Raw genomic sequence first — 22,387 nt, 5'->3', positions numbered from 1 at the left:
TCATGAATGATATTTAGGAACATTGAAGAAGAAAATCGAAAACAATCTTGGAAGTGGGTTTTTCAAGTGCCTTTAAAAAAAGAAATTAAGGACATACAATCCATACATCCAATCCATCCAAACATACAAGGTTTGAGTTGTGGCCAATTGTAGCAGTTACACACCAGTTCCAACAGTGGGAGCTACAGTAGTTGAGAAAGAGCTCGTTGACACTGATTTTGTCATGTGCATTACTGCCGTACCACCGAGAGAGGCGGGCAGGAAACGGAAGAGTCCCACAAATTATATTTCACTCTAGTCCTTTACAAACTTACCTTAAAAGAGTGGATGCTTACAGTAGATCTGTGTACTCGCTCACTCGAACTTTATTGTCAACTGCAGCAGGTACCATCATCATTACACACACTTGCCTGCGTCACTTTCTGTTATGTGTCTCCCTTAAAGCGTTCCCCCTGAAACCTGCGTTAACTGGGTACCTTTAAATTACATTTCTATTGTAACAGACCGTCAGCTACCGTCCAACTTTGCTTTTGTGAATTCAATAGCGTTTCTCACCTTTAAGTAAGTTTTAGCATCTGCAACTTTCTTTGCCATCTTGATGGGTTATTTTTCAGTCTTACTCAATAAAAAAAACACACACACTGTCTGGCACTCAGAAATACACAGTGCACTTGAATGCCTCATTAGCGCAAGGTGCACAGTGCTCATCAGGAGGAAGAAAGGAGACAGATACAGAGTTGTTCATCATTCTGTGTGAGTTCTATGAACAAATACACCACACACACACACACACACACACACACGTACACACAAGCACATAATAAAGCTGATTAAAGATTTCCCTGGCCAGAGTCTGTCAAAATAACCACCATCATCTACAGTATTTGTCACAGAGGCTGAGTTACCAACTCTTTGATTTTGGGCTCTTTGGGCACTCAATTCTCCAGAATGATACACGGGCAAACACGCTGACAGACACGGGGTATTCTGCAAAGTGAGTTTAGTAGGTTAGCGAGCTGTGTTGAGTGGAAAGCCAGACTTGCGCGTTCAGCAAAGGTAGCTCTCTTTTAAAGCAGTTGTATCTCCATGGTAAGTTAGGCTAAGCTCATAGCCTGGCCGGGACCAGGTTATGTCCAGGCTTTCCGCTTAAAATCAGCTATGAAAGTGCTACTGTTTCTCTGTTTAACTAATTCGGAGATGGCGTCACCATTTATTTAGAACCAACGAGGTTCCCGAGGGGACATGGGAGAACTTTTTTTTTTTAAAAAAGAGCATTCCCTGATGATATGGGAATATGAAAGATATGCTCACGCGAGCACCAGAAATAAAATGCAATATGAAATATTAATAATAAATGTTAGAAGATGTAAATGGGAGTCCTTGCGTGAGTACTGAGCCAGTTAGTCTTCTTATATTACTATTTTTTTCTGGAGGAATAAGCACTCTTAGACATCAATCAACTGCATTAAAATTATTATAAAAAGGAAAAAATAAAATAAAATGTTGTTACAAAAGATGTCACACGCAAAACACTGCCAACTGTGGTCACAAATAGATACAGCAGATTCAAATATTTCATGAACTTATGTCATCAAAAACGAAAGTTGTTGCTCCAATGTATTTATTTTTTAAATGGATAAGTGTTAATATGTCAAAGTTGTGCAATGTTGAGCATTGATAAATGAAAAGACTAGTAGGGTATAGTTTTTATAACAATCAGTGTTAACTTGCGCATTGACACGCAACATGCTGGCATGCGAGCGTCCTCCCTCGTTGTATTGGCGACGACAGTGTTGCTTTTAGCAGTCATAATCTTCTGGGAACTCCTCATAACGCTCCATAATAATTACATACTCATTTTATTTTATTTTTTAAATGCACCGGCTGGGATCGCTTCACTTTTCAACGGAAGTACAATACATGTAATATGATGTCAAACGCCCCCTTTCATGTGAACGCGCACTTTAGCACAAAGCCGAAAACCGGACTTGACAAAGTAAGTTGATAACCACTGTCGCAAGACCAATTAAGTCTGATTGCCGTTGTTGGCTTTGTCGAGTTGCATCTTGAGCACAAAGCCTGGGTTTATGGAACCACTTTCGCTGTATACGAGAGAGCAAGACCTATACAAAAACCAAGACATATTTAACCCAATAATTTTCGGCGTAAACTGAATCCTACAAAAACCACTGTACAGTACATCTTTTGGGTTATCGTGCCTAGAGACTAGGGGTGTAACGATAAATTCACTACATCGATGCATCGATTTATATTCTATCGATCTGGGTTCTTAAGTTTCCATTTAGGGTGACATAAATAGCGATCTAACATCGTTTAAAAGGTAATCAATCGATTGAATCGATACTAGGAAATAAAGCATTAGATTTAAGCACGACAGGCTTTATATGGATGTGTGTTTTTTTTTTGCACTTTTAATGATAAAGACGATAAACGTTACTCGATTCAGTCTTCCTGTCTGTGACGTTACGTTATGTGGTGGTCATGGGAGTTGTAGTGGACCTGTGAAACAGTTGATTCGCTTCTTCTTCTTACGCTGAGCCGTACGTCAATGTTGCCGGCATTTTGGATGACGAGTCGGAGCGTAGAAGATGCCTCATTCATGTGCCGCATGGAAATGTACAACTCGTTTTTACCGCCCAAACCAAATCCCAGGGAATAACCTTTCACAGGTAAGACTTAACAATTACCTTTGATAGTATTTGGCCCATAGACTGCATGAATTGGCCATAACATTGTTTTGAGAGCATAATTTGCCGACGTTGTGGAAAACTATATTCTCGTGCACAATTCATTCAATGTCATCTCCCACTGTCTCACTATTTTCAGACATACTCACATACACGTGCACATGTCAGTCATGAATATGTATCCCCTGACACACACGCATACACAGGCACACACAGTGCTGGCAGAACAAATGTGGATTGATGAGATTAAGAATGCGGGATAGTTGACATCACTTTGTACGAGCAAAGATGTGACTGAGTGACTGGGTGACTGAGTAAGTGCAAGCATGAGTTATAACATTTCATTCAGCCCGTATAGGCGAGAAATTTCACCTGATTGAAGACACCATACCACATTCATTTGCTGAGGAATTTGCATAATGTCCCTCACCTTTGGGTGCAAAGTGCAGGTTCAGCTTGCACTATGTAAAGTAAATAATGAATCATGACAAGTTATACCATCCTCTCTTCATGCTGATTTTGTATTGCATTTTTAACTCATTTTTTGTACTCATTGATAATTTATTCTTAAGTATGTCAGCATTATTGATCATTTATACTGGATTCCCTGAAAAAAAAACAATGGGACTCTACGGAACCTCACCTCCACTGTCCAGTATCCGGGTATTTATTTCACAGTCACAACAGTCACACTGGTTGAATTTTTGGCAAAAAGTTACTGAATCGTTTCAGATCATATCGTTCTAAATGAACCAATATTGCCCTTGAATCGTATCGGCAACCATGAATCGTGATACAAATCGACTCGTTATTAAAACGAATCGTTACACCCCTACTAAAGAGTGTCATTTTTTCTGGTTTTCTGACTTATCTGGCTGTGGAAAAGTCCACTGCATACCACGTCATTAAGCTACTTCAATGTAAAGGTTTGTTCAAGAAAGTGGCAAACTTAAATTAGTTTATTTAGCTGACGATCTTAGTAGATAGTAATGGTAATTTAGGGGCAATAGGACCCTGGGGTAAATAGTGTGGGGATGGAGACCTTTAGCATACTGAGTCCTCATTTCTAGCCCTTTGTTGCAAGCATTGCTCTGTTCATCCTCAGGCACAGTGACATAAATAGTTTATGTATGCCTGCATAAAGCAGACATAACTTGTGTTTATTAAGAATTCCAAACACACAAGTGGAGAATGGAGATCAATATGCAGCGCTCCTATTGGAACGGAATTACTTCATTTGCACAAGGTCACCTACTGACACACTGCCTTATTAAGAAGTGTGTGGATGAACACACACATAGGCTTGTTTCTAGTGGCAAAGGCTTTCAGTGAGCAGAGCTGCCTCATCACTACCTTCATCTTTCCATCTTTTGTACCATCTCACTTATTATGTTTTTTTTTTTTTAGAGAAGACTGGAACAGAAAGAGGGCTCTTGAATGCAGCCACGTGTCATAGTACTTTGTTGCCATGCTGAGGGAGGGTCACTTCACATTGGAGATGCAGACCAATCAGTGTTACATCACGTCAGCATTTATTCGGGGACTCACAAAAGCACCAGATGCATCATGCTTATGCAGTATATTTTAAAGCTGATATTACTAGCAAACTTCAGCACTTTGATGTGTGTGTGCACATCTTTCAGCTCCCTAGTCCGATCATTTATATTGCGTCGCAAAGGATTTTCACTAAGCTTGCAGTCGATCATTGACAGGAAATCCATCTAAATGAAAGTGATGAAATGGTTCAGTTGTTGCAATTCCACTACAACACACACACTCACACACACACACACATATATATGGTGTGAATGGTTGTTTATATGCGCCCGACCAGTTCAGGGTGTACCCCGCCTCTTGCCCGAAGTCAGCCGGGATAGGCTCCAGCATACCCACGAGTGAGGATAAGCGGCATAGAAGGTGGATGGATGGAGATCCTAAGGTCCCTGAACTGAACTCTCTGGACGTCTTGGCTGCGCCTAGAAATTCTGTCCCTGAAAATTATGAACAGAATCGGTGACAAAGGGCAGCCTTTGCTCGCAAGGGTGTAGATTGGGTCCAGTGTTCCGCGACCGGGACGAAAACCACATTGCACCTTCTGTAGCCTATGTTCCACTAACGGTCGTCCCCTTCTCTCCAGCACCCTGGAATAGACTTTCCCAGGGAGGCTGAGGAGGGTGATGTCCCTATAGTTGGAACACACCCTCCGGTCACCCTTCTTGAAAAGGGGGACCACCACCCCAGTCTGCCAATCCAGAGGTACTGTTCCCGACTTCCAATGTTGACGAGATGCATTAGCCTAGACAGTCCCTCAATGTCCAGAGCTTTGAGGAATTCAGGGCGAAGCTCATCCACTCCCGGAGCTTTGCAACTGGGGTGCCTTTTAACTACCCCAGATACCTCGGCCACGATGATGAAACTGTCCGCGTTCGTGTCCTTGGGCTCTGCTTCCTCTATGGAAGGTATGTCAGTAGGATTGAGAAGGGCCTCAAAGCATTCCTTCCACCGTCTGACTATACCTTCAGTCGAGGTCAGCAGGCTTTTGTCCCCACTGTAAACAGTGGGAACTGGGCACTCCTTCCCCTTTCTGAGGCATCGGATGGTTTGCCAGAGCCTCTTTGAGACCGACCAAAAGTCATGCACCATGGCCTCACCGAACTCCTCCCCTCACCCTTTTTGCCTCGTGCCTGCGTGCCGCTTGGCCTTCGCGTACCTTACCTTACCTGCTTCAGGAGTCCCATAAGCCATCCATGCTTGATAGGACTCCTTCTTCAGCTTGACGGCAGCTTGATACAACTGTTGATACAACTACAAAGTTGATCATAGACCTGCGGTTAGGGTGTCCTGGTGCCAAGTGTACTTGTGGACATCCTTATATTTCAACATCGTGTTTGTTATGGACAAACTGTGGTTCGCACACAAGTCCAATAACACTGCACGGGTTCAGATCGGAGAGGCAGTTCCTCCAAATCACGCCGCTCCAGGTCACACTGTCATTGCCCATATGGGCGTTGAAGTCTCCCAGTAGAACTATGCCGTCACCAGCTGGGGTGCTGGCCTCTGATGGACTCCACAGAGGCTGGGTACTCTGAACTTCCGTTTGGCGCGTATGCACAAAAGACATTCAGGACCCTGTCCCCAACCCGAAGGAGTAGGGGAATGACCCCCTCGTTCCTCGGGGATGACTCCAACACAGAGACACCGAGCTGGGGGGTTATTAATAACCCCAATACGCTCACCGTGTCTCCCCTGGAGCAACCCCAGAGTAGAACAAGGTCCAACCTCTCTTGAGGAGTTTAGTTCCAGAACCCAAACTGTGGGTCGATGTGAGTCAGACTATGTCTCGTCGGAATGTCTCAACCTTTCGCACAATTTCAGGGCTCCTTCCCCACCAGAGAAGTGACATTCCTTGTTCCAAGAACCAGATTTGGCTGCCGAAGACTTGCGAGACCCTCTCCCGGGCCTGACTCCAGGGTGAGGCCGCAGTATTCCAAGTCCGGGTGAGGTGCGGCCTCTCTTCTTGTTTTTCTTCATAGGGTCTTCTGAATCACTCTTAGTCTGACCCGTCACCTCGGACCTGTTTGCCTTGGGAGATGCAGGGGCATATAGCCCCAGACAACATAGCTCTTCGGCTCACTCGGGCACACAAACCCCTCCAACACGATAAGGTGGTGATTCACAAAGGAGACACTTGGAGATGTTATCAGAATGAAAACCTAATAAATATCTCTACATGGGTAAGATGTTAAATGCATTTTGATAATGTGGTAAGAAATAACTGAAATTAGTTGACACTGTGAAAAATTATTTACTAATTTGTAAATACAGTAATTAAATGTGTTTTGCATCCTTATTGGCTAAGGGACAACCCACCCATTGTCTTCTGCATCCTGATTGGCATTTGACTTGTTTCACAGTATATTTTCCCATTACATGCAGAATAACAGAATACAATTGAGTATTTGTAATTACAATTCAAATTAATTCTAGATGTGATCCAATATCCCAGTAGACATACAGCTATGGTGTTGACAGTAAATTAGAGCTGTTTCTTTTCATCTTCAGAACTTGCAGGGCTGTTAGAATGTTTTCACACTGTGTGCAGTATAGCGTGAGAATGACGTGCACTTGCACTAATGAGCAGAGCTGACGGTGCTGCTGTTGCTTTTGTTGGCTCTGCTGTACTCTGAGCTGCAAACTACCGTGGAGACACAAGCCTGATGCCTAGTTTGCATGCAGGTAATGCAACATGGTAATGTTACTGACAGGCCTCCCACAGCTACTTGAAATGTTAATGTTGCAAAAGGGCTTGGAATTTGGAATGAACTGATGCCGTCAAACCTGCGAAATCCTGCCCGTTCTTCCCTCTGTCTGCAAATGTGCAATATCAAATATGACTGAAACACTGCAACCTCTGTCTGTGTACTGTGCAATATCACACCACTACTTCTATTCATTCATTATCACCTTATTCTTACCTTTCTGAACTGATGATATTTTATTCTATGCTATAAATGTGTATATACCCTATTGTGTACTGTGAATACATTTTTATACATTTTTACATTTTTTATATTTACACACTACAAAAACTACATTTCAAGAAAGTAAAAAAGTCCCGTTTTAAGCAAGCGTTTCTTTTTTTTTCCGAAGAAAGCAGACTACCCTCACTATTTAATTGTTGGAAACACTAACAGTGATGACATGAATGAGGTAGTTGAAATGTTCAACAATTACTTTGTAAATATTGGCCCAAAACTGGAGGAAGAAATCCCAAAACTCTGGACAATGGAAGAATGGAATGATATTATTGACAGGATCTCAATTTTATGTTTCTCACTGTGGTAACTGAAAAGGAAGTCACTGACATTGTAAAAACTACAAATACATCATCTGATTGTAATGGAATCGGAATGGTAACAATTAAAAGGGTTATCAATGAGATTGTAGAACCGTTAACATATATTAGTAACTTATCATTTCAGACTGGAAAATGTGCTAACAAAATGAAAATAGCAAAAGTGGTTCCAATTTTTAAAAAAGGAGATACACATCAATTTACTAATTACCGACCAGTTTCCTTATTACCTCAATTTTCTAAGATTGTCGAGAAGCTATTCAATAACAGGTTGGACAAATTTATTAATAACGATTTACGGGCAGGTAGTCAATACGGATACATTTCAACTTCTATGGCACTGATTGAAATCACGGAGGAAATCCCTAATGCTATAGACCACAGAAGGTGTGCAGTTGCAGTATTTATGGATTTTACAAAAGCCTTCAATACAAGCCTTCGTTTAATCACAATATTTTAACAACAAAATTAGAAAGGTACGGAATTAGAGGATTAGTTTTGAATTGGGTTAAAAGCTACCGAGCAAACAGGAAGCAATTTGTAAAGCTAGGAGAATACACATCTGGGAGTTTAAATATCACATGTGGAGTACCCCAGGGGTCAATATTGGGACCAAAGCTGTTCAATTTGTATATCAACGACATTTGTAAAGTGACAAAGGACTTAAAGTTTGTATTATTTGCGGATGATACCACTGCCTTTTGTGATGGGGAAAGCACACAAGAACTAATTAAAAGGTCAAGGATAAAATGGTCATATTAAAGTCATGGTTTGATTAAAAACAGATGATCCTTGAACTTAAGTAAAACTAAAATAATGCTATTTGGGAACAGCAGAAAGGATACGTACAAATTCAAATAAACAGAGTGGACATTGAAAGAGTGAAAGAAAATACATTTCTGGGGATCATAATAGACGAAAAAATGAGTTGGAAATCTCATATCAAAAATATACAACAAAAGGTGGCGAGAAATACTTCAGTACTGAATAAAGCAAAATATGTTCTTGATCAAAAATCACTCCACACTCTTTGGAGTGTGGAGTGTTCTTTGGTATTACCATATATAACTTATTGTGTGGAGATATGGATGGGGTAGTAATTATAAAAGCAATCTTCACTCACTCACTGTACTGCAAAAAAGATCGGTATACAGAACAACCCTCTATTTTTAAAATCACAGTTATTAAAATTTGCTTATTTAGTACACTTACAAACTGCTAAAATGATGCATAAAGATAACAATAACTTGCTACCCCAAAACCTAATACAGTATTTCTCTATAAGAGAGGAGAAATATGATCTTAGGGGTAAATCAAATTGAAAACATTTATATGCAAGAACAACGCTGAAAACCCACAGCATTTCTGTATGTGGAATTAAATCATGGAACGGATTGATTAAGGAACTCAAACAATGTACAGAGATGAGCAAATTCAAAAAACAATACAAGCAGTTGATGTTTGCTAAATACAAGTCAGAAGAGTCTTGATCATTATACTGATTGTTCTGTCATGCTTGTTTTTTTTATTTTTTATTATTTGTTATTACACTGATTATTATATGGAATTATATTACATTGAACACAGGAAGTGAACAACATGTACTGTACAAGATGTGGAATGGATGGGGGGTAGGATTAAATAAGCTTTGCTTCTTCCTACTCCTTTTGGACATGTGGAACTGTGAAAGAATGATTCATGAGATGTATTCCATTGTAACCTTCATGCATGTTCAAATAAAACTAAACTAAACTAAACTAAACTAAAAAGAAAAAAATATCTTGTCTTGCAATTTTCACTTGAGAAAAATAATCTTATATTAAGAAAGTATAGCTAGCCAATTCTTATGAAGATATTTTTTTAGCCAGAAATTAGTTCTTTTTTCTAATAACAAGCTAAAAACATTATTTTGATTATTCGTCAACAACAGATTAATATATATTTGTCTTTAATTAAGAATAAAACTGGTTTATAAACTTTGTAAATTTAAGAACGGACTCACACACACATCTACACTGCAAAAACTACATTTCAAGAAAGTAAAAAAGCAAGAATTTCTTGGTTTGCTGATTTCGAACCAATGTGAAGGCTGCACACCAAATTTCATAGAGCGTTCCAAGATTTAATAATTATAAATAATTATAAAATAATGATTTAAAAAATTATAAAAATAATTAGACATGATTCAAGAACATATTATTCTCTGTTTTTAAATCTAAAAACTAGTGACTTTACATGCAAATCATGCCAAAAAAGATTTCTGATAGTGTTTATGACAATAGTTGTTTTTCTTTTTAAATAAAAGCTAAATTAAAGTTCCATCCATTGAATCTGCTTTATGCTTGTTGAAAGCATAAAGATCGGTGAAGAAGTAACCAACATAACTAACATGCCGACAAGAAGAGATGTTAACTGCATGGTGGTCGAGTGCATAGCGTGTTGGCCCCGCCGAAGCACCTCCGTCGGAACACCTCCGTGCAGAATCCACACACTCCCCCTATGTGTACTCTGGCTTCTTTCCACATTCCAACAATATGCTCAGTGAGACTCTAAAAATTGTCCATAGGTATGAATGGTTGTTTGTCTGGAGGAAAATCTAAGAATAATACTCCTACATCTAGAACATGTACAAACACCTTACTTAAATCTAAAGCAAATTTTTATCTCAATTTAGGAACAGTATAAGAACATTTGGCTTGCTTCTTACCTTGTAATATTAACATTTTACTTAAAACTAGCTATGTGATTAAGAACAACTTGCTTATTTTAGGACTGATTATATTCTTAAAAGTCACAAGAAACATATTCTAGTTATAAGAATTCTAGCCAAGCAAAATTGCCTTACCCCATTGGCAGAATTATTTGCTTGAAATAAGAGAAGTTGTCTGATTTTAAGATAGTTTGGGCTTCTTTCAAGTATGGCTGTTTTTGCAGTGCATACGTGTCTTCTGCTTTACATGTGTATAGTGACAATAAAATGCATTCTATTCTATTCTAATTTGCAGAGGATGCTTTGAATTGTACGTAACTGTTGATTTTATAGCAATATCAGACTGAGTAGTTCGTGGGACAGATGGACACATGGTCATGGTAATGGTTTTATTTGTTGCAAACATGCTTAACTAATTTAAGGAACATGATTACGGTTGCACAATTCAGCATGTCCAAAAAGGAGCAGGAAGAAGCAGAACTTATTTATCCTGCCCCTTCTCCCTGTCTCAGCAGTTACTGATGGCTTGTTCATTTCACGTGTTTAAATGTCGTCATCAGAGAAAAGAATAGAGAATGCTTAATGCCATAGCTTATGCCGCGATGAAACACAGGAGAAAAGAAAAAATAAAAATGATTAAAAGATGAAAAATAAATTGAAATTGATTTTTAAAAAGTAAATAAATACAGTGAAAATAAAATATTAAAATCAATGATTAAAGATGAATAAATAAACAAATACAGGAGTAAAACCCTGACATTGTTAACACTGGCATAGATCAGTACGTCTCAATTAGAGGGGGGGCTGGGGTAAACTGTCGGCGGGCGTGAGCAGCAGGGAGGACCTTAAGTATTAGTGCAGACCTGCCAACATTTATGAATTTCTCATTCTCAGCATACAATTTTACTCTTGAATATGCTTCTATGCTTCACTGCTCTACATTGTGTTGCATTTTGCTGGTTTCAGTTTAGAGTTCAGTCTGTACAGTGCAGATAAATACATAGATATTATCAGTTTCTCAATAGTATAATAATTGAGAATGACTGCTATTGGTATTTGTGCTGTCAAAGTGAAATGAATAATTTATGATTTGTCAGATTTAATGCTGCTGTTGTATTGAAAAGTGTTTTAATTTGGCATTGGAAATAATTTAGTAAGTTAACTGTATTGCATCTGAATTAACTATCGTGTTAAGTATAGTTTAAGGAACGTAACTCTTTAATTCATTGTTAAGATTATGCAGAATTGATTGTTGCTAAATGGCGTTTTGAAGGAATTGAAAGAAAAACGGGAAGTTCACTACTTGGCCGCAACCAGCAGAGGCGCTGTTGATTCAGCTGTCGAAAGAAGACAGCCTTGGCATGGAACCATTGGTTCGGAACATTCAGATATTCCGAGATTCATACATCTCATCAAAATGTATTTTAAAAACATTAAAATGTAAAAAATAAAAAAAATGAGGGAAATGTTTGTCTTACTAAAGCAACACGCAAACAAAAAAATACAAACAAAAGAAAATATCCCTTTTTTGTCTTCAGCTCCTCTGTTCTGATTAGTTGTTGCCTTTTGTTTGCAGCACTGGTGCAGTCTAATTATCTTCTTCACCTTCTTCACCACTCATCTGTGCTTCCATCTATCCTTCTTTCACGCACACGCGCACACACACACACACACACACACACCCATACAGTGGCAATTGCTGCTTATGCAATCCAGTGCCTGGTGTGTTGTGCAGACTCTTTGTTCCTAGACCAGACACGACTGAGTGTGTGTTTGTGTGCTTGTGCGTGCGTGTGTGTGTGTGTCTGCATGTACTTCACATCAATTTTCCTGCCAGCAAGCCACAGTCTGTTGATGCATGTACACAAACACACATTTCACCCCTTATTTTCCCACTTCCCATCTGATTTCATTTTTACCTCTCGTGGGAAAAATGTCCCCACTGAAAATAGTCTTAAATTAACTTAAACTTGGTGACAAGAGTCCCAGAAATAAAATACAGCGTCATTCATAGTGCACAGTTGGTTTCTCTACTGGAAGTATGGAATAAACTGTGATTTTGGGTGACATAAGGACAAATACCACTAAAAAGCACCAATTGGAAAATAAATTAATGAAAAAAATATAGTCTCGGGCTGTTAAATGTTATTAGATAATGTGCAAGTCAAGTTCTTTTCTGGTAACCGCAGACTTAAAGGCAACATGAGAACCACCTACTGCATATGTGGGTGCTTTGTATGTGATGAATAATGAATGATTACCAGAATCTTTCTTGGATATTGTAAAAAAATAAAGAATATTTGAACATAAATACAGGGGAACCTCAGTTTCCATTATTAATTTGTACCAAAAAGTCAGACAAAAATTATAACCTATGAAAAATGAAGCAATTTTTCCTATAGGTTATAGTTTTACATGCAGAAAACAATGCAAAAATAATTATAAATGATGAATGAAATGGATGAACATTTAACGTCACTTTTACCTTTGGTGAAGACTCTTGTGAAGATGGCAATGAGCGGAGAGGGAGGAGGGGAGGGTGTGATCTCTGTTTTGTACCTCGCATAACGTAAACCTCCTTTTATGTAAATTCCACTGAACGTAAAGAATTCATGTAAAGTTTTTGCATCGTATTACGTAAGAAATTCCATATAACGTTCAGAAATTCGATTTGAATAGCTCGCGTGACAGAGAGAGGGAAACACTTTCCATGACTAACAGAGTACACTTGGTGATGCCTTCTGACGCTTCACGCTCTCATTGGCTGATTATCGGGGCACTGCCTACGCTCTCATCTCATTGGCTGATTTATACAGCGCGTATGTGAGTTTGTGTGAGAGACAGGCTTCTCCCTTCAACCTCCCTTCCTCATCGTAGTCGCCCTTAAACTAGTTGATTGTTTTTGTTTTTCAGTTTTATTCATTTACAGTAATCTTATTTATTACCTTATTTTATATTGGAATGTTACTCTACTATGTTTATGCTAACGTTTTCTTATATTTTCCCACCATATTTGGTAGACTTTGAATATTTTGAAGGGCCAAAGGGGTGAGTTTGGGAAGATCTTGGAACGGATTAGGCTATTTACATGTATTTTACGCTTCGTATAAAGTAAAAACCTTATAACGTAAACGTTCTCGAAACGGATTATTTACGTTGTAGGGACATCTACTGTATAGATAAAACTAACAGAAACTTTGTAACAAATAGATAAATTGTGTGCTTATACATTAATTGTTTGAGGATGGTAACCGTGAAATGCTTGCGATGTTATCTTTTTTTTTTTTTTTTACTTATTTTGCTTTTTATTTTTCACTGTCACCTCCCTTCCTCTGTTACCAGTACTCCCATTCTCTTATCCTCTCATCACATTATATTTTGCTTTTAGTCTGAACATTTTTCACTCCTCGTTGTTCTTCTCTTCCTATATACTGTACTTTACCAAATACCCTTTTTGCCCTCACTTTAAGGCCAGTTTATCACAGTGCCGACAGTCTACGGCACTTAACCAATAAGGCTGCCTCTTAATGGAAGGCATTGATTCTGGCTGCAAGTCCAAATAACGTTGGTGGAACTACTTGATCCGGCTTTCAGATGAGGAATGTGAAGGCATATTAATGACGATGCTGGACTGACATTGAATGTCACGCTTCCCTTTTGCAAATCCCATAAACCAAGACTTGATTTGTTCGGCTGTGGCAACGTTTGGAATATTATTACAACACACCATACCATACCAGCTTTATTTATAAAGCACTTTAACAACACAGTCGAAAAACAAAGTGCTGTACACCATTCACTTGATTATGCAACATACTGTACAATGATATATATATATACACACTCTTCAAAGGATGTGTAAAGCCTGCAATATTCATGCTCTGGGCTATCAGGGACTGCAAGAAAAACTAGAGCATATGCAGAAATGTGTCTTTTTATTTTATTTATGGGGGTTTTGCTTGAAAATACGGTGTGAGTTAAACATTCCACGGGGATTTACGATAACTCCCAGTTTGCTAATAAGCATGCTTTAGCAGAGACTGGATGCTTTGAAATATGTAGTTACCGTACATATATTGTTGATGTGTCTCAAATCACTAGTTTGGGATAATCAAATGAGGTTTATTTGGTCTATCATAAATACATTCTAATCAGTTCTTTGTTCTTTGACCAGTGTTAGCTAGTCACGTGACCACTCTGAAGAAGACTGCAAGTGAGCAGTCGAAACTGTTAAGTATGAAAAACTAGCTAACAATGGTCTGAAAAAAAGGACTGTTGAGAATGCAGTCGTACAGGAGTTGTCCAACGAGGGAAAGGCTTCTTGAGACGTCATCTGTACTTCTGTGAAGAAGGTGTCGGACATGGAAAATGTTTCCCTCTCCATTAAGAGGCAGCCTTATTGGTTAAGTGCCGTAGACTGTCGGCACTGTGATAAACTGGCCTTAAAGTGAGGGCAAAAAGGGTATTTGGTAAAGTACAGTATATAGGAAGAGAAGAACAACGAGGAGTGAAAAATGTTCAGACTAAAAGCAAAATATAATGTGATGAGAGGATAAGAGAATGGGAGTACTGGTAACAGAGGAAGGGAGGTGACAGTGAAAAATAAAAAGCAAAATAAGTAAAAAAAAATAAGATAACATCGCAAGCATTTCACGGTTACCATCCTCAAACAATTAATGTATAAGCACGCAATTTATCTATTTGTTACAAAGTTTCTGTTAGTTTTATCTATACAGTAGATGCCCCTACAACGTAAATAATCCGTTTCGAGAACGTTTACGTTATAGGGTTTTTACTTTATACAAAGCGTAAAATACATGTAAATAGCCTAATCCCTTCCAAGATCTTCCCAAACTCACCCCTTTGGCCCTTCAAAATATTCAAAGTCCACCTTTACACTTGCAAAATTGTCAAATGTCAGAAAACGAGTGGAAAGAAGCAGCGTTTATTTAATCCTAGTCCTTCTCCATCTCTCAGCAATTACTGATCAATCAAATAAAATAAAAAAAAGAATTAATTAATACATGAATGAATAAATGTATAGATAAAAGGATATAGACTAAGCAATAATGTATTAAATAAGGACAGATGAATGAAAATCAGGATAGATGGTAACAGACACTGTGGGTCTCAGCCTTCTTCTTCCATGAACCTCGTTAACACCACCATATTTATGTTTTTACTGACTATAAAATGTTTGTTTATGTTGTCACGTTTATGCCTTAATTCCTGTTTCTATGCCCTTAATTTGCAATGACTTCCTGTTCTGTTATGTTTTGTTTCTATCCACTTTTACTTTCCTGCTCCGGCGCACCTGTTTCTGATTTTGTGTGGTTTATTTAGTTCAGCCGGTGGCATCCTTGTGTGTTGGATCATTGTCATCTAAAGAATGAGACGAGACTTGACTTTTAAGAAAAGTGCAATGAAAAATATGACAATACAGTATATTGCAATCTACTAATTTATTTCTACTATGTTACACTCTTCTGTATTCTGTGTGTATACTAGCGGCCCCGCCGCCACCCACCGAGACAAAGAGACTGTATCACTGACAAAAGGGCTCACTCTGTTCATGCCGTTGTTCTGTAGAAGAAACGCGCCAAGGTGCTGAAAACAATGCAATGCCTGTTTGGAGGCGAGTGAGGAGGAAAACAGACACGCATGCACAATATATTGAAGCCAGCAAAATTATTTCATTTTCATTTTCTGAAGGAGAAATCTTGTCCCGAGATCGTATGACACAAGATCTTGCGACACCTCAAACAATATGGGAACATGTTATACACAGGAAGTGAACAAACTATCAGTAGCTGTGGAGTTAGGGGTTAGGGTTAAATAAACTGCTTCTTCCTACTCCTTTTCAGACATGCTGATTTGTGCAGGTACTTCATTGTAATAAGACGTTAAACATGTTCGAAATTAATTAAACCAGTGGTTCCCAAACTATTGACAGTCGCATACCCCTTCAGATATTTGACTTGAAGCCATGTACCCCCTACTCCTGCACACTTAAAACACATAAACCTATTTATCTTATCTTTAACACAATTAATTGGTTAATTAATTTCATAGTAGTTCCAGGTCAAAAATTTGTATTCCGCATGGTCACATTTTGATAGTTTCACATGAGCAATGATAAATCCTAAGTAATTATCCTACATACAGTCAAACCTGTCTTAGCGGCCACCTTTATAGAACGGCCACCTGCCTATAGCGGCCACTGAAAAATCCCCCGCGGCAAAGTTACATGTTATAAACCCTATGTATAGCAGTCACCTGTCCAACGCGGCCAGCGGCCACCCATTTTGTCTCCCTTGGTCAATATCTGACTGCATATAGCGGCCAAATTACCAACTCAAGTAGAAGCTTCATGCACGAAAAAGTTTCGTTTTTCAATCAATGAAGCCGTCGTGTGTAGACTTTAATTACTGAGTCCTAGCTCAGTCACAATCATTCACAAGATCCACACAAACTGTCAGTTGTTCCACATAAAAAAGTTGTCTTCTTTTGAGCTTGCTATTTCCTGGTCAAACATGTAACTTTAAGAGCATTTGCACCAAAACATTACCGCAAATTAGGCTGGGAACAGGACGTGCTCCCAGCGACGCTACATTAAAAAAAAACATACGCTAGCATGCATGCGGGAGCAAAACTGAGTTCGGTTGTACTTAATTGAAGTATTTTAGAATGTACTCACGTTATTTTTGATCAATCCTCATCCACAAATCCATCAAAGTCCTCATCTACTGTATTCGACACAAAAAAAAGCCGTCTTCTTTTCCGTTCGCTACTAGTCTGTTAACTTGTCAGTGTTATTCAGCTCCGAAGCAAAGAAGGAAACTTCTCCTGTTGCTTCTGCCAACTTTATTTCTTGAACGCGGCCACCAGACAGCAGCTCAGAACACACACACATCTCTCAGCATCGTCTCTCCTTCCTGCTTGCCCACAAGGCAAAGGTTAAACAAGCCCCACTACATAGCTGTCCAGCCAATGCCTGTAACAAGTGACACCATTTATTTCCTGGTGTGAGACAATGTGCACAATGTGTGTCAATACTGTAATGCCGCTTGTTGTGGGGAAGGAGAGACTCACGTCGCCGATGCACTTTAATGGCTTTATTAACAGCAGAGAACACTGCAGGACTTTACATCCACGCCAACGTAAACACACTTCCCAACTCTCTCCAAACTCACAGCTAGCACTGAGCCTAGCTCTCCTACTCGGGACGCCCACCGTCACTTCCCGTCACTTCCTGATGAACTAAAGCTGTAATGACACTCTGCCGTATAAAAAGTAAAATATAAAAAAAAGCGTAAGACATTACTAGCACAGCTTTGTTCTGTGGGTCGTGGATATATTCTATCAGTTATTATTAAGCCTCTAGCTTCCTTTTAGTAAGTAAAAACCTTGGCTATGATTGCACTACATTGTCATGTAGACCTACAAAGTACACTTGGAAGAACAAGAGGTGAATAAATGTATTGCAACTGATGTGAAACTGATGAGGGGTAGGAATAAATAAGCTTTGCTTCTTCCTATTCCTTTTTGGACATGCTAAATTGTGAATTGTACTATGTGATGTGCTACTGTTTGACTCATATGCATGTTCAGGATGAATTAAAACCATGACCCATGAACCATGACAATAACAAGCCTAGTAGTGCTGTACAACTTTTATCCGCAGTCCACAGTGCCCTCTACTGGTCAACATTATTATTATTTTTTTTCCTGGACCACAGTTTTTACCTACAGACCATCAGGCTTCTTAATGAATCACTCACACATGCCGCACACACTCATAACACTGAACACTTTATTGTTGCTTTTGATTGTTTATTGTTTTTTTGTTGTTATTATTGTTTCTTCTGTTCTTATTCCTTTTGTTGTGTTTTCTTTCTTTTTTTTAGGGAGAATGAACAGAATAAGAATTTCATTGCGTAGTATAACTACCTGTTTTGCTGTGCATATGACAATAAAACTCTTGAATCTTGCATCTTTTCTGCTGTCTGCTTCATTCTCCTTGCGCCATGAGGCATTCAGGTGCACTCGTAATTGTGAGTGTAATTGTTGGCACTAATTGTTTGTCATTTTTATTCATGTCCCACCTATGACAGTTGGTGTACCCCTTGGGATACGCGTACCCACTTTGGGAACCTAGGGAGTAAAGCTTTACCACAATTTTAGAAAATGCATACAAGTTATAATAGCCTATACTATTTTTTTATTTCTTTGTCCGTCCTCTCCTTCCTTCCTCCCCTCCCCCTGTTTTCCTCTTTTGTTATTGTTCACTGCAGAGTGGCTTGTTACCATGGAAACGCAGAGCCATGATAAGCTTGCTCTGCAGCTGTAAAGTCAACCAGGGATGATGATTTTATGAAAGCGTAAGCGTGCTGCGCAGACACTACGGTGGCATATATGAAAGCGGCTCATGAGCAGCCTTTTTGCTTGATTTAATCAGGTTTCATCTCTCTCTTTGACATCTTTTCTTTGTTTTTACCTCCTGTCTTGCCCTTTGTGAAATAATCTTTTCTTGCATTGAAGCAGTGATCTAGAGGGAACGTAATCCAGCTGTGATTCCTCCTGTTAGTATTATGTTGTGTTATTGCTCTCCGGGGTGTTACGTTGATGATGAACTAAACATCACCGTGGTGAAGATGGTCGTCTCCATAGCAATGACTTGCGCTAAAGGAGCTACGTAACTTGATATGTGCTGTTCACCCTGTGTGTGGGTATACGCTGTGTATGATTGGCTATACATGTGGATGGAAAACACCCGGAATCACTCAATTACTAAGCTCTCTACACTGTATTTTATATTTTCTGCCAAGACTAGACAGTACAATGTATTTTTTAAACTATATTTTACATGTATTTTTAATTTCTTTCAATAAAAAAATGTGATTCGCTGTAATGATGATGATTTACTCCACCAAGAACAAAAAGCAGGAGGGGATGTTTTGCTCACTTTTAGTGACTGTGTTGACACGGATATAAACGTTTTTCCTGGAAAAAAAGGCGGGTCGTCTTATAGTCGGAGTTCAGACATTTATCCATGCAAACCACCAGATGATGTCAAACGACTTCTTCCTCCGCAAATGTAAAGATTTTTTTCCTGTCACACACACACACAGCTGCGACCGACAGAGGTGTAGCTATTTTGGGCACGTTAGCAAACAACGCAGCAGGCTTTATGCAAATTTTAAGATAATAGTGATTAATGAAGCTGAGTCATCAAACAAATGCCGAGCAACTAATACATTAAACATCAGTTGTTATTGCAGTCTGCCACACACAAAGTATGATTTAAAAATATATATATTATTTTGTCTTTATAGAAAAGGGGTCATATATTCAGTATGGTAGTATGTACACGATGTTTTCTTTTCAAGCAGATACCAATAACTCCTTCACAAGACCAATACCAATAATTGATCACTTTTATATCTATTAGTTTTTAAATTTAGATTTAACTGTAGTTTGTGCACACCTGGAGGTAAGAACGACACAGACAAAGTTGGATTTGTCAAACTGTACCTGTAGATTTGTCCTAATGACATCACTACTGTTAACAAAATAAACAAAAAATAGTGGCGACTCCGAAGTACATACCGTAGCACGGAGTGGTTTGCTGGCCTATGGGGGCCGATGTCTTTGCCGATGGTGGCCTTTCTTTTTCCGTAGGCTTCGATGCTTCGATGCTCTCGCTGGGGTGGCCGGTGGAGCTTAGTGTGTTGAGTGTGTTGATGTTTTTTTTTCTCTCCTCGTGAAGTTTTTATGGGGTGTTAGCGAGCTACCGCGCAAGGTGTCTGAGGCAGTGAGGAGGTCCCTATGTGTTTACAACACGTCACACATAGGAGATAAGGAGCACTTGATTTGCAAAGCCCCAACTACAGCACAGTACGGGGAATCTTGCCTCATTGGAGTGTTTTTTTTTTTTTATTGGATAGCTGAGCTATTTATAAGTTATTTTATAGGTATCATAATGTCATAATTCCTCATGTTGGCTTGATAATTATCAAGTAGTTTCTGTTAAAAGATTTATTACCTCCAACAATAAGGTTATGTTTTGTTGCTGTGTGAATAAGACCACTTAAAAAACCACTTAAGTGTTTGCGCATGAGCAAAGAAAAAAAACACTGAATTTAGGTTCTGAGCTGTAGTTTACTATTAGAGACTGCTTACATTGTGGAGGCAGTGACCCACAAGATTCAGCAGATGGTGATGTGGTGAAAAAAGCTTGCTGTGTGTAGCAGCACAATATAATCAGTCAGTACTGCTCCCTGGAGGACTGGAGTGGAACAGTCACCTTTACATGATATAATGATGAGAGCCATTGGAGTGAATTTAATTTGGATTAGTCTGAATATCATTTGTTCATTTTGATTTGAGGGTAATGTAGTACTGACAGTATATTCACAATATTGCTGTCCTTGTCTCACTAATGTGTCTCTCTGCTGTCTTGCAGAACTCCCAGAAGAAAAGAGGAGCTCGACCAACCAATAACAAACCCGACAAGAAGGTCTGTCCACAGGTAACACACACACACACACACACACACACACACACTACTACCTACTCCCAGCCTAATAATCAATAAGATAAATGGTGTGTCTACAGCAAATAAACCTTAAAAGACAATTGGCCATGCAGAGAGACATTGATCTATCCACAAACAAGGCACAAGACTGCACAACTGAAACAACTCATGTACAACTTGACCTGAGGAGTCATGAGATGACATGACTAGGGAATACAACATTATATTTAAAATGGACTATTTTACATCATTGTGTGAGATTATGTGCTGTGTTCATGGTAACTTACAAATACGGTGAACGACAATCTCCATATTTTTTCTTAATAACATTTGTTATTTAACTACTCCGCATCACGGTGAAAAAATTGACAAACAGCACCCATTTTTGATTCATCATGTAGTAATACAAGCAAAATGAAGTGCACTACTTGGCTGCAACCAGCAGAGGTGCTGTTGATTTAGTCTCAGCTTGTTTGCTGTCTAAAGAAGCACAACATGTTGTATGGGAACGTTGAATTACAGCCGTGCAGACCTCCACTCTAACAGTTCCGCTACAATTCTGTTTAATAAGGCACTGGCACGGAAACAGGACTTCAGAACATCCAGACAGTGACTCTCCTATCCCATTAAAAATATATAGTTTTTCAAATTGATTAGTGTAAATGCTTCAATTAACTCCCCTATTTAATTCAATTCAGAGTCTATTTTAGTAGTTGGTCTGCGGTCTACAAAAGCAAGCAGTCAAAAAACATTGCCCAACTGTTGTATACAATGAACTTCCATCCATCCATTTTCTATACCGCTTCTCCTCATTAGGGTCGCGGGGGCATGCTGGAGCCTATCCCAGCTGACTTCGGGCAACAGGCGGGGTACACCCTGGACTGGTCGCCAGCCAATCGCAGGGCACACATTCATACCTATGGACAATTTAGAGTCGGCAATTAACCTCACCTGAATGAACTTGTCAGTGCTATTAATGCTGGCTGAGCAGTTTACCCCTATTACAACATTGGCACTGTTGCTGCTGTTTGGGCAATATACTTGTTAATAATGTTTTCACTTTCTCATGTACTCAAAAGCATTGTTGAAACACTAAGTTGTTATATGTAATAACTTTTCACAGTTGGGAAGTTGCTTAATTCCAATGAATGCCCATCCTCTTTTGAGTTCTAAGTAAATCAATGCTTGGTTATTATTGGAGCATTTCATGTAATAATCAAGGAAATGTTGTCAAATGCCTACATATATATAGTTATGCTAGGATATAGGAGTTATGATGTCATCTATGCTTTAATTTGTAGCATTAAGTAATTAAGATCGTATAAAATATGGTTAATCCAAATAATAATAATGATCATTTTTGCAGTTTAGGGAACATAGCTGTAATGTTATACACAATTTTGAACTTGAACAAGCTTTGTTGCTAAAGCCTATAATTCCACACTGTAGCTCACTGTAGACGTGTTCAGGTTATCTCGGGCCAAGACTTCTGTCTCTTTTCTGTGGGAAAGTGTGCATGTCTTATCCTTCAGATAAATCAATGGCACCTGTATTTTATTTATTTACGTTCTTGTTTT

At 38.9% G+C, this 22,387-nt stretch overlaps 1 protein-coding gene across 7 annotated transcripts in view; it reads left to right on the top strand.

Annotated features, from left to right (window-relative positions):
- The window catches only part of soga1 (suppressor of glucose, autophagy associated 1), a 111,111-nt gene that overhangs the window by 51,787 nt on the left and 36,937 nt on the right, over nucleotides 1-22,387 (top strand). For 5 of the 7 annotated variants that reach the window (XM_054785912.1, XM_054781666.1, XM_054782511.1 and 2 more), the window contains exon 5: nucleotides 20,739-20,804. In XM_054785912.1, coding sequence (XP_054641887.1) covers nucleotides 20,739-20,804 — 66 coding nt within the window. The remainder of the gene's footprint in view (nucleotides 1-20,738; nucleotides 20,805-22,387) is intronic. The other 2 variants (XM_054784234.1, XM_054783357.1) reach the window with 1 other exon arrangement.

Source organism: Dunckerocampus dactyliophorus, chromosome 1 (assembly GCF_027744805.1).
Source record: "Dunckerocampus dactyliophorus isolate RoL2022-P2 chromosome 1, RoL_Ddac_1.1, whole genome shotgun sequence".
Taxonomy (NCBI): domain Eukaryota; kingdom Metazoa; phylum Chordata; class Actinopteri; order Syngnathiformes; family Syngnathidae; genus Dunckerocampus; species Dunckerocampus dactyliophorus.
The sequence above is the reverse complement of the archived record's forward strand: the minus strand, read 5'-3'. Positions and strand labels throughout refer to the sequence as shown.